We start from the raw sequence: 12093 nt of genomic DNA, 5'->3' as shown, positions 1-12093 counted from the left end.
CACAGCCACTATTATTCATCAAAGGTATAAGTGTTATTACTTGATAGCGAGGAATGCTCAGTACAGGTACTTCTGTCACAAGGGACAGTGTTTAGAATACCTTAACTCTTGTAATATTCTTGAAGTGGTAGAAAAGTGGGAGAAAAATGCAAACAAAACAAAACCAAGAAAAGCAAATCTCATTAAAATTATTATGGAAGAAATTCAAATTTCTCCAGAGTGATCTAAATGCATCACCACCTTTATAACACTCATTAATATTACAACTCTAACATGCAACATCATTTTTCAATATACTAGCATCAATATTCACTAACCTGATTCTAATTTTTTTTCTTTAGTTATATAGTCTATACACACTGAAGAGATCTCTGATCTCCTTGTTCTGACAACAGAAGTGGCACATCTAAGAAACAACAATGTTAAATTATTGTTGAGTTCATGTATTATTGCCAAAAAGAGATGTTTCTTGTCATATAGTAAATGAAAGCAGTCAGATCTTCATGTTTTTTTAAATCTTGCTCTTATAATGCTCAGTTTATTGTATATTCCCTAAAAAATGTACTTCATTCTCTTTTGTAAATAAATTTATTTTAAAAATTCATAATATGGGCATGGCAAAAGTATAAATACCATGCACACGCTCCAGTTTTGCTGTAAATTCAGATGAGCAAGAAGGAAGCCACACAACAGCTTCCATGAGAATTATTAGCACAGCTTTTATCCTGGTTCTCGAATAACTGAACACAGATCTCCACAATTAAATAAGCAATTTCTGGTTAATCAGGCCTTAAAATGAGACAGAGCATTCACTTTGTATATTGACTATAAATATACATAGATAAGGTGCTCCTGTAATATCTCAACATTTTCAACTCTTCCTCCCTTTTTCTTATTATTTAGCTGAACTTTGCTTAAGAAACCTTAAATCTGCAGCCCAAATGTCAGAACACACCTCATGTTGCTTGACTCCATGTGACCTGTACAAACTACACAATGTAACTTGAAGTTGAGATGTTTCAACTTTGCTGATATTTTTTGCTGTTTCTCAAGCCACATTAACATGTTAGTTCTGAGAATTAAAATCTCTTACAGCAAATAAATCCAGAACCCTTTGAGGAGAATTGCACTTCATACTGGACAGAAATAATGTCATATACCTCACTGAGCAGTATCCTCTGCTTTAAAGTCACAAATTGCAACTGGTACTTTTACTGTAAAAAATATAATATGCTAAATCTCTGTACAGTAGAAACACCTTTGCATACAGTAGAAAAACTTTGAAAAGAAGATGTAATACAGGCACTTTTCAAACACCATCAGGGTTGTTTAAAGTAAAATATCTTGATTTCAATAATAACATTGCTCAGGCTAATAACTGAGTGCCAGTTTAGCAAAAAAAAAAAAAAAGTTGATAGAATATTAAAATTGCAAACTTTCACGAATGAGATTACATATCTGTAATATTCCTAGTCCAGTTTACAGCCTTTAAAACAGATAGGAGGAAATACCTCAATCCCTAGTTTGGAATAAAATATAGAGTGACAAACTTGAGAAAAAAATAAACCTTCACCCACTTGCTACGAATTTGGCTCTTAGGACTGGCAGTCAGGCACAGAAAATAATAAGCAGTTTGGTTAAAATAAGCAAATTGAAATAAGTGAGGAAGGAAAAATGGCTGTTCTCCTCAACTCCAATGCAGTCACCCATTCTTCAGAGGAGATTTATTATTTGCCTCAGAGAGGGAACACATTGGCCACTGCAGAAGGGCTCACTGACACCTTTCTGAAAGTGGTTTGGAAAACTCAATTTCCAACTCAAACAGCTGCCAGACAATAAAAGAAATATTATATTCTCCCAGCACTGTTTTCTCTAAACCAGGAACTAGATACAGCTGTGCTTTCATTAATTCATGACTTTTTTTTGGTCATGTAGAGAAAGCACCGCTAACTTAAATGTGCAAATAGAATAAATCTCTTCCTCTTTTATTGTTTTGAGCTTGTTTGTTGGGTGTCTTTTCCCAGATGATTAGCTTAATACAGACCAATTGAGATATACCACTACTTTTGATAGATATCAGGCACAAACGTTTTGACACAGTTTTTCTAGAAACTGAATTAGCACGTAAAAAGGACCAACAAGCTGTAGTATTTCAAAAGCCCTGATTGTTCATATCATCTACAACTGACCTTCACAGACCATAGACTGTGGTAGGCAGTCCTTGCCTATAAACATGAAGTGACATGTTTGCGTGATGTAGCAGTACATTGTCTTCCTTCGAATATTTTCATTTTTCTCTTTCCTCCATTCACTCTGTTGTTCATTCTAATAATGACCTCTCCGTCTTCTCTTTCATTAGCCATTGAAATCACCTCTAGGACTTTAAAGTGGGTCTGGCCATATTTTCAAAAACACTTGCAGAAGCAGTACCTATTTCTATTCAACAAGAGTAGAATTCTAAAATTCTCATTTCATTGATGAAAAAAAAAAAAAAAAGTGATACTGTTGCCCTTTTAAGACTTTTCTTCCCACATTTTGCATAGCTTGTCATTTTTACAAAATTATTCTGATGGCCGTGGCATTTTCTTAAGGGCTAACACAGTAAAGTATATTTATTTCCCCATAACATAAAAAGACAAATCAAATACATATATATTACTTCTTTACCAGTGTATCTTCATAGTCTTTGACAGATGCATTTTTCAACTTTCCCTTAATGTCTAGTTTGCTGTTGTATCTCTTTTGCTCTTGTACACTGCTGCTTTTTGACCTCACACAGTTTGCTCTTCCACTTCATATCAGCATTACCCTTTATATTAAGTGACTACCAAATTACACTGCTGTCAATGGGTTATATTTCTGGAACATATCTTAAAACAATATTCACAATACAAGCTAAGAAAAAATGACAATAAATTAATATCAATCACTCATAGTCTAATTTACAATATACTGAAATGGAGATGAGTTACCCAGTCAGAGACTTGAATTTGACAACGTCCCCATAATAACCTAGCATAATTTTTCTTCAAGTTTATATAATCCAAGGTTTTGTCATCATCTTGAGATAGAAATGACCCTCAATTTATTTAAATTTTCCTACAAGAGTCCCTCAAATACTCTGCAGGGCCTTCACAACACTAATTCTGAAGCTTAAAACATGACTGACTTCCCTCTCAACTTTCACAAATACGGTGCCAGCACGAGGTGGTTCAGGACCCCAGACACCTGAACAGTTACCTGACACTACCTGGACCTCTGCATCAGGTGTTTGCCTCTAATAATGCAAGTGGCTAAACCATCCTCAAGTGCTTCATACCTGCCCGTGGAGAAAAGTACCCCGGCTGAGATGGAGCAGTTCCACCAAGAACTCCCAGTCCAAGGAACCAACACAAATTCCCCCACATATCATAAACCACTTACTTACTGAAGTCAGAGTGTGCTTTTTCCCCTGTTTAATTGGTTCAAGGTTTAACTACAGCTGTTTCCCAATGCAACTATAAAACCACCCCAAACATTTTCCCTTCACTGTCAGAAGGCCAAGGGACACTGAGGGATCCTTTCCTGTGCCGTTTGCTTCCTACAACTCCACTCCCAGAGACCTCTAAGGCCTCCCAGGTGTTTGAGGAGTGGCAGGTCCCGTCTTTTTGGACATGTTTGGGAACTACACACACACACACAGAGCAGATTGATATACAGAACAAGGATTCAAAAAGTATTCATCCCATGAACCCCAGCTCAATAATACAATGTTGTATATATGCAAATACTTGTATCGCTTCCTTTTCATTTAAAACACTGCTTCACACATGGGCTGGAGTCCCCTACAAAGCAAAGTATGTCTTCTGAAGGAGGTCTCCAAGCCATCTCTCACTCTTGCCTCATCAAGCTTTTTCAAAATTTATAGTTCTATAAATAGTCATATTTTATACTACTAGGTATTTTACTGTAATACTATGCATTAAATGGCAAGAAAAAGAATAATAAAAAAATTATAATGGAACCTATGAAACAGGTCTCTAACTCAAACATTTATCTGCACACATTATAATCTATGTTTTTTCTATTCTTTAGCAGTTAGAAAGCGAATTTGTCCAGGGTAGTGCCCGCCTTCTTTTAAGACAGGGTAGCATATCTAAATCAATTCAATTGACTGTCTACTTTGGCAAAAGGTATTAAGTAGAATCTGTAAGGGGATGTCAATCAGTAAACTCATTGATATATGAGCAAAAGCTATCAGAGAAAGCAAATAATCTTCATTCCAAAAATAAAGTATGGGTTTTTTAAGCAAAGAAAATCCCATATACATATATGTACATATTATAAAAATAAAAAAGAGAAGTAAATACATACATGGAAAGATTCTCCAATTCCCAGTAAAATCTGAAAATGATTGGCAGCAAATCTGTTTCTTTAGCCTGCCCAACAAAGCTGCAAGCCAACCTAGCATTTGGCAAATGAGTACATAGAGCCTGGGGTGAGAGCATAATACTTTATTAGGAGCTTCAGATTCTTGGTGCTGTTTTTGTTTTAATTCTCTGGAAGGCGACAGTTGGTTTGTGCAGTTATTTTAGCTCGGGGCAAAGACTCTGTTTGTCTGTTGCTCTTTATAAGTTCTGAGTTGGAAGGTTTGCTGAGGCTAATCTTTTCGCAAACCATCCTAGAATTTTCTGATTTAAACTATAATCTGTTCCACTAGACTCTTTAAACACTAAGAATTCTTTTTTAAATTCTTTATTTGTATAAGCCCATATATTCAAAAGGCAATGTGAGTCATTATTGCTACTGTATTTATACATAATACAGACTGTTTCAGTCTGTATCAAAGTCAATCAGTGTTAGATATAATTGGTGGAACTCATTATTTTAAATCAAGCATGACAGTTTTACAATTACAATATGTATTTAGTTTAAATTACTGTTGTCCCAAAAGGAAACATGAATTCTTCAAATCAGTAGTGAAGCATCTAACTGCTGCTACACATCTCACAGCTGAGCTAAAACAAACATCCTTTCAACAGATAAGATTTATTGTTTATGCCCCTTAAGTTTCAACATAATTTTTAAATATCTGGAAAATCCTTGCTAACAGTTTTACTTATAGTACTACTTGCTATTTATCTCCTAAAACACTCTCCTTGGAACGTTCTTGAGTTTCATTTTTCTGTAAGTATAACAAGTCTGCCACCTAGTGCTCCATGGTGCCTCTAGTACACATTTTACCGGATAATAACTTTTTACCATTTTTTGATGAAATCTGTCATGTCCCTGAATGCATATACACAGATACATGTTTGCCTACACACACTCAAAAATCCCACTGTACCCTCTTGCTGACAGGTTGCATTGCAAGTTTCAACACGTTTGTTCTTCCTGACTTAACACACAACCCTCTTTTAATTGTGTTCCTCTGCTGTGAGATCTGAAAGTCTCACAGAGGTCGTAAAAGGAAAAACCTGCAAATTATTTAAAGAGTGAAAAAAAAACCAACAAACAAACCATATGATGTCAGTTTAGTATGAAAAATATTAGGGAAGCCATTGCAGCTTTGACCCTATGCAGGTCTAAACAGTCTCCTCGGTGGGGAGTCCTTTTACAGCACTGAGGACAATCCACCTTGGAATGGGCTGGGAGCTAAATGCTGCTGAGATCACCTGCCTGGGATCCAGGAGCACCCGCTCTTCAGCAGTGGTGTCCTACGTGGGACACAAAACCTGGAGAATGATGGGGAAAAGGAAGCATAAAACTTCCATTCACAAAAACAAGTTTCGAAGCAGTAGGGTTAAAGCAGCCCGAAAAGTGATTTACGGTAGATCCCAGTGTGCCACTCACAAACTGACTGCAATCAGACCGTGTCAATAGGTCACATTAAGGCTAAACTGTATTTTGACAACATAAATAAGGAGGTATAATCTGATCCTTTTGCTCCGAGTCAGTATTGAGATGATATTTCCAAGAAGTCATTAGAAGTTTTCATAAATTATCATTTAATTATCTGTCCTCTATCAAACCATCTTTCTAGTCGAAAAAGAAATAGTCAGGAAAAAAAAAAAAAAAAGAACATCTCTAAAGGAGTAACAAAGCCTTTAGTCCAAAGCCCAGATATAAAAAAGTAATTAGACTTATTTTCCTAATTTTTAGCAAGGAAGATAAATTTTAAATAGAGCAGATAAAATAAACCCTTGTTTGGGGTTTTTTCAGGCACCACATACAATATAACTTAAAAGTTTTAAATTACAATACAAATTTACTTTAAGAAATGGTAAGGACTATAAATAAGGACTAGCAGTTTCCTTTTTGAAAAAGCAGAAACCTTTTTGAAATCCTGGTGTGTCAGCAGTAGTGGGGCTAATCCAGCTTCAGGACTGGACCAGAATCCTTACGAGGCTCTTCAGCCAGAAGCAAAATTTCCTTCTATGTCCCCAGCTCCCTGCACAGATACCAGATATTATCTTGAGAGTTTTTACTGAATGTACTTTTCATACTTCCTCCCCAATTTTGCACATGAAAGTTCCATTCTTCATCTCCATGAGTTGCTGACATACTGAGGGAATTTCTTTACAGCTCATAACACTACTGCTTTTTTCCTTGGTATAAATACAGACAGGATAGCAATATGATTTTATGGCTCAGAGTTTAGAATGGAACAGTAAAGCCATAAACCAATTATTCAGGTCAATCCCCCCAAAAAGTTGTTGCAAAATATTTAGTAGATCACATATTTTTCCCGTGGTTTACTTTAGGTAGAAAAAGAGCAGCTAATAAAATTTATCCAGTGAAAATTTGAAAAAAGACCCCTACGAATATTTTTTTCCCACTAGTAATTATGCTGGAGGGTTTTACATATAAACTAAGCTTAGCAATGTGTCCTCTGGCTTTCTCTTTCCTCCCTGTATGTCCATGAGATGGACTAGAAAAGCTCAGTGGTGCCACTGTGCTGTAGCACACTTGACCCTTAAGGCTCCTGCAGATAGACCTTCCACCTTCCCTCTTTGCAAGCTTCATCCCAGAAGAACATTGGAAAGAGTGGCTGAGGAATCACTGTGTGAAGCTCTCCACAAATGACATTTCCTAAAACACTGAGTTAAGAGAAAAATTAGAAAGGGTTGTGGAAGGAAACATCTTGAACCTAGAAAACAGTTACAATAAAATTTGTACATTCTTCCAGCCTTTTTATGTACAGATATTCAGGCCCCTCTTTTTTTAAAGCCTGTAAATCCAGTAAATATCTGCATCAGAGGCATACGATCAATAAATAGGTTTTAACTCTATAAAAAGCTACAAATCATTCAGTCCCTGCCTGTTTTAATTCTCTTCTCAAATGACCCATCCCTCCTGACCTCTATTAATTTCTGGATTCTCTAATCCTTCTCAAAGGTCAGGCTCTAATCCCTAAAAGTGGGTTGGGCTTGCACTGCAGCATGGCAAACTTTCTAGTGCTACCCTGGATATAAAATGCCCTTCTGAATGCAAAAGGCACCTGATTTCCCCTGGAGCTCACAGATAGTCACAGTCCCACAAAGCTGCCTGTCCCATCCAAAGATGAGCACCGGATTAATTAAATTTTTTAATTTATTGCAATTTGATTGCATTCTGACTACGTTTTCTGTGCATTGCTGAGAAAATCTTCTCAAATGCCTTCTAAAAATGTTCTGCCCTGTAACGCACTACTGCTGCCTGTTTTAAAAGAAAATCCAGTCTGCAGGACCAAATGGAGAAGCTCTCTGTTCCCTCTCTGCACTGTTAATGGTGGTACCCAGAAATCAACAAAAAATGCTTCTAAACATTTTTTTAAGGATAAAAGGGAATAACAAACTAAGTTATGTAAATCCAGGTGCATTTTTTCAACTTCATTGAGTTAGCTAGGAATTTTCTTAGTAGAATGGGCAAACCTTGAGTGCTCAGCTCATATGGAAATTCTAACTATGCAGGCAAACAATACAATTAACACTCGTAGGACTGATTTGTTGTAAGCTTTCATGGTTCTGCATGCAGCAGTATTAGAATCAGTTGTATTTCTTGTTGGATACGTAGAGTTGGAATGATGACACTCAAAATAATTTACACGAAACAGACATTTTGGAAAGCTCTTGACTCTAGGAATATAGCTATCTAAGAGAGGTTTATTGTGGAAAGTATCACATCCTTTCAAAGCAAGTGATTGTTAGCAAGCTTATAATTCAACCTCTGTATAGTAAGAAATCATGAATTGTAAATTTAAGCTCTCATTTTCTCTAGAACAGTGGTTTATCTACATCTCCATTTATGATTTAAAGCTTTGCATCTGTAGATAGAACCAAGTCAAAAACCACAGAAGTGGCATTCGTCCCGGTGATTCCTCCCAATCTGTCTAAAACCATCTGGTTTTGCTGCATGTTCCCTTGCACCCAGGAGCTCTGATTTCGACAGCAACATATTTCCAGTGCTGACGTGAGGGGAACTAATCCGGCCATTTGGATGCACACTTTGCTACCCCGGTGTCACCGTCATACATCACGCTGGCTCAGATACCAAAGAACAATAACAACAGCAAACACAAATGCATCACAGCAAAATGGTATATTTATGGTCTGTGGACATGCATAAGTCAGCTGCACAACCATCTCTGGCCTTCGCTCAGAATTCATTTCTATGGATTGAATCAGCTTCCGATCATTCACAGCAGGATTGGCTTCCAACAGAAAGGCCTGGGGATGCAGAGCCTCCCTACCAGAAATACAGACACACAGTCCAGAAGCAGACTTGTACTCAACCTACAAGAATATTTATATGGCCAAACAAAACTGTAGCTTCTTAAATCACAAGGCCGTCTTTTGCATTCATATTATTTTTATTACGTTTAAGAAAGCTTCCATAAGATTTCCTCTGATATTCCTAAACAATGGCACATTGAGTACTTTTAGCTCAAGAAGTCCTTCCTCTCACTAAGTTCCTGAGCTGCAAATGCTTGGATGTGAAGAGAGAATTAGCACTGTATCTTTGTCCATTTGCTATCCTCTTCCCCTGGCACTCATGTTCAGCCACTTCTGACAACAGGGTACTAGAATAATCTATAGATCATCAGGCAGCTGCTCACACAGCCTTATACATTCATATATAGAGATATAAACATTTTTCTAATGTTTATATCTACAAGGCTTGTTCTCATTCTCTTTTTCTCAGAGAAGTTTGTTCTCTCTGTTGTGCATTTTCAATAATCCAGTGAAGTCGTGAAGAATGAAATAAAAACAATTTTACAGAAGCCATGAAAGATGATTTTCACACAATCTGGATAATGCACTACTTCAAGGTTTTGATAATTTAAAGTAGAAAAACGACTCATGTCCAGTGCTGCCACGTTTTGAAATGCCATATGAGAATGAAATCTGACGTTTAACAAACTGTTCCTTTTATCTCTATTCCTAGTTTTGTACCATTCACTAGTAGAAACAAATGTGCCTAGAATTTTTACTTCTCATAATCTTATGTTGCTCATAAGTATATATACTCCCCAGTATATTCCCTGGTATTTTCCTTCCTCTTGAGCAACAACTATTCCCTTGTTGTAAAAAAAAAAAAGAATATTCACTTCAAGAAGTGAAGAAACAATTTAAGTGTCTAAAGAAAAAGTTTCTTGATGAGTAGTGAAACAAGCACAGAAAAAATTCCATCCAAATATCTGTCTTGTACAAATCTGAAACACTGTAAGGCCATATTTTAAAATATTTACGTAGATAAGAAATTGGAGCATCTCTTTATAATGTAAATATTTTTTAATACATGATTTAGCAGGTAATGGACTGTGCTGATAAGCAATTGTCATTGAGATCTTAGGTCAGTCAGTTACCCATAAATTAACAGATTATTTCCTGCTATGATGCACCATCACTAAAAACAAGAAATGCAGAATTCCGTTATTTTTAATTAGCACAGGTTCCCTATTACCTCCAGATAAAATAACTCTGAAAACCGTTTATATGTGGTAAGTTGAAAGTATTAAACTAAAATTTATCACTTCAAAACAAGATCTTTAAAATATTTTGAAATCTGACAGAAGACAAATACTAGTAGTGAGTTAAAGGTGAAAGGGCATCTTGAATATAGTACAATTTGTCTCCAACATGATTTATAGACCCAGCCAGAAACATGATAGCAAAAAAAATAAGGTTTTTCATTGAGGTGCCTGAGGTCCACAAATCTCATTACTGTCATTTCTTTTCCATCTTTTAAACTTAATAACATTTATTTTTAAAGGACAAATAAACATTGACACACGTATCCAAAATAGCCTGTATAGCAGTGTCTTTAAAGTACAGACTTCTCATGTACTCATATTGCTTTAAAGATAGAAAAAATATTATATAAATACAAAAATTCATTCTTCTACATATTGAAATTTCTGTTTTGAAATAAGAAGCATATCTTATCAAAAGAAAAAAAAAAAAACCAACGAAATTGATTTTATTTTTCAACAGTATCTTTAGGACACAGCTCCAGGGAGTATTTTCAACTTGGTCTACAACATTTAAAATTCATGTTCTAGTTTAAAGTATTACATTTGAATTTAACTTGTCTGAGAGAGAAAAAAAAATCAAAACAACCCACACCAAATTTCTTTAATAGCTGGCAAGAGGAATAAATGTTTTAGGCCTAGAGATACATCAGCATCCATAATACAGTATGTGTCTATTTTATTCTGTAAAACCATTTAGGGTGAGAAAGACAGATTAATAAAGACAAGAAACAATCCTTTATTAAGTAAATGATGCCTTAAAGATACTCTAAAGTAAAGCTTTTGTGCATGCTCTAAAATGAAATGCTAAAAAGCAAGGCCAAAAATCAGAATAGATGTTATAAATATGTTCAGTGATATGTCTTTATGTATAAATTCAAGTTTGAAGTCGGAATGATGTTAGAAACAACAGACAAATGGATCCAATTGTCTGACATTAAGATGGGATGTGTAAAAGACACAAAAGGTAAAATAGTGTTCTCCAACATCCCATCTGTTTTTATGATGATTAAAATTACTATTTAACACTGATATTGGCACAGCAAAATTGGCACAGCTCACTAAGGGATTTCTGCACGTGGGTAATAACCACTCTCATCCCTTCAGGTCTTTCCCTATGACTATCAAAACTGTAATGCTCTACAGCAAACGTGCCAGAGGCACCTTTTCCTCAACACTGAGAACATGGAGACAACACACAGTATCGTTTTATGATGCTGTGGAGAGCAGCTGTGTGTCCTGTCCCTGGGAGGCAGACTGGTTAAACCATTCAGAATGTCCCCAGGGAATGGTGCTGTGTAGCCTGTTTGAATTTCCCTACCACAAATTCTGTCTTTTAATCAAGGACACAATTTCTATTCCTTCCATTCACACATGTTGAGATACAGAGAATAACCCCATGGCTTGGTCAGTCCCTCTAAGGTAGGTATTAGGAACCAACTTTTAGAAGACTTGAATTTGTATTCCTGTGCACAAAGTAAGAGCAGCCCAACAGGGCATTTCATTTTTCAGTCAAAATATCAATGTGCCCAACTTCAGAATATCTCAAGAAAAATATTTTGGTCTGCCAAGGAAACAAAATTATCACACAATATGTAGCCAACATTTTAGTATGTAACATTAAAAATAAAAGTACTCACAGTAGCATGTTCCCCGAAGTGGATTTCCAAGATACCTATTTTCAGAGTCACAGCTGCAGGGGGAGAAAAAAAAGACAAAACCAAACATTCCCATTAAACACTGAATAACTTTAGCAAAAATGCACTTAGAACATTTATTCAAATAGCATGGGTTTTACTACTAGTAGCACAACTATATGCAAATAAAAAGTATTTGATATGGTTGTTAATTAGGATGTGCTACTTCCTGGAAATACCAGAGTGGCCAGAGTTGTAAATCAGGAACTCCAGTCGTCTGCCTGAAGTCTTGTAGGACTTAGCACAGGCATTTGTGAACAAAGGAGAGCCAGGCAGCTGGATCCAGGCACTGAATCTCTGTATCCCTGTAAGCTCAGTGATAGTTTCCTCCCTTATCTTGTTTCGATCTGGCCCTCCCCAAGACAGCAGCTGAGCATCCACCAGAAGGATCACTGACTTGCAGAA

The 12093-nt window shown here is 36.2% G+C and overlaps 1 protein-coding gene across 6 annotated transcripts in view; it reads right to left on the bottom strand.

Annotated features, from left to right (window-relative positions):
• The window catches only part of ATRNL1 (attractin like 1), a 522221-nt gene that overhangs the window by 285288 nt on the left and 224840 nt on the right, over nucleotides 1–12093 (bottom strand). For all 6 annotated transcript variants that reach the window (XM_027884890.1, XM_027884885.1, XM_027884886.1 and 3 more), the window contains exon 21: nucleotides 11632–11684. In XM_027884890.1, the coding sequence (XP_027740691.1) occupies nucleotides 11632–11684 (53 nt within the window). The remainder of the gene's footprint in view (nucleotides 1–11631; nucleotides 11685–12093) is intronic.

The sequence above is a fragment of the Empidonax traillii genome, unplaced genomic scaffold (genome assembly GCF_003031625.1).
Source record: "Empidonax traillii isolate 1590-97213 ecotype Southwest subspecies unplaced genomic scaffold, ASM303162v1 scaffold156:size1289327, whole genome shotgun sequence".
NCBI lineage: Eukaryota > Metazoa > Chordata > Aves > Passeriformes > Tyrannidae > Empidonax > Empidonax traillii.
This window is presented reverse-complemented; position numbering and strand designations above follow the sequence as displayed.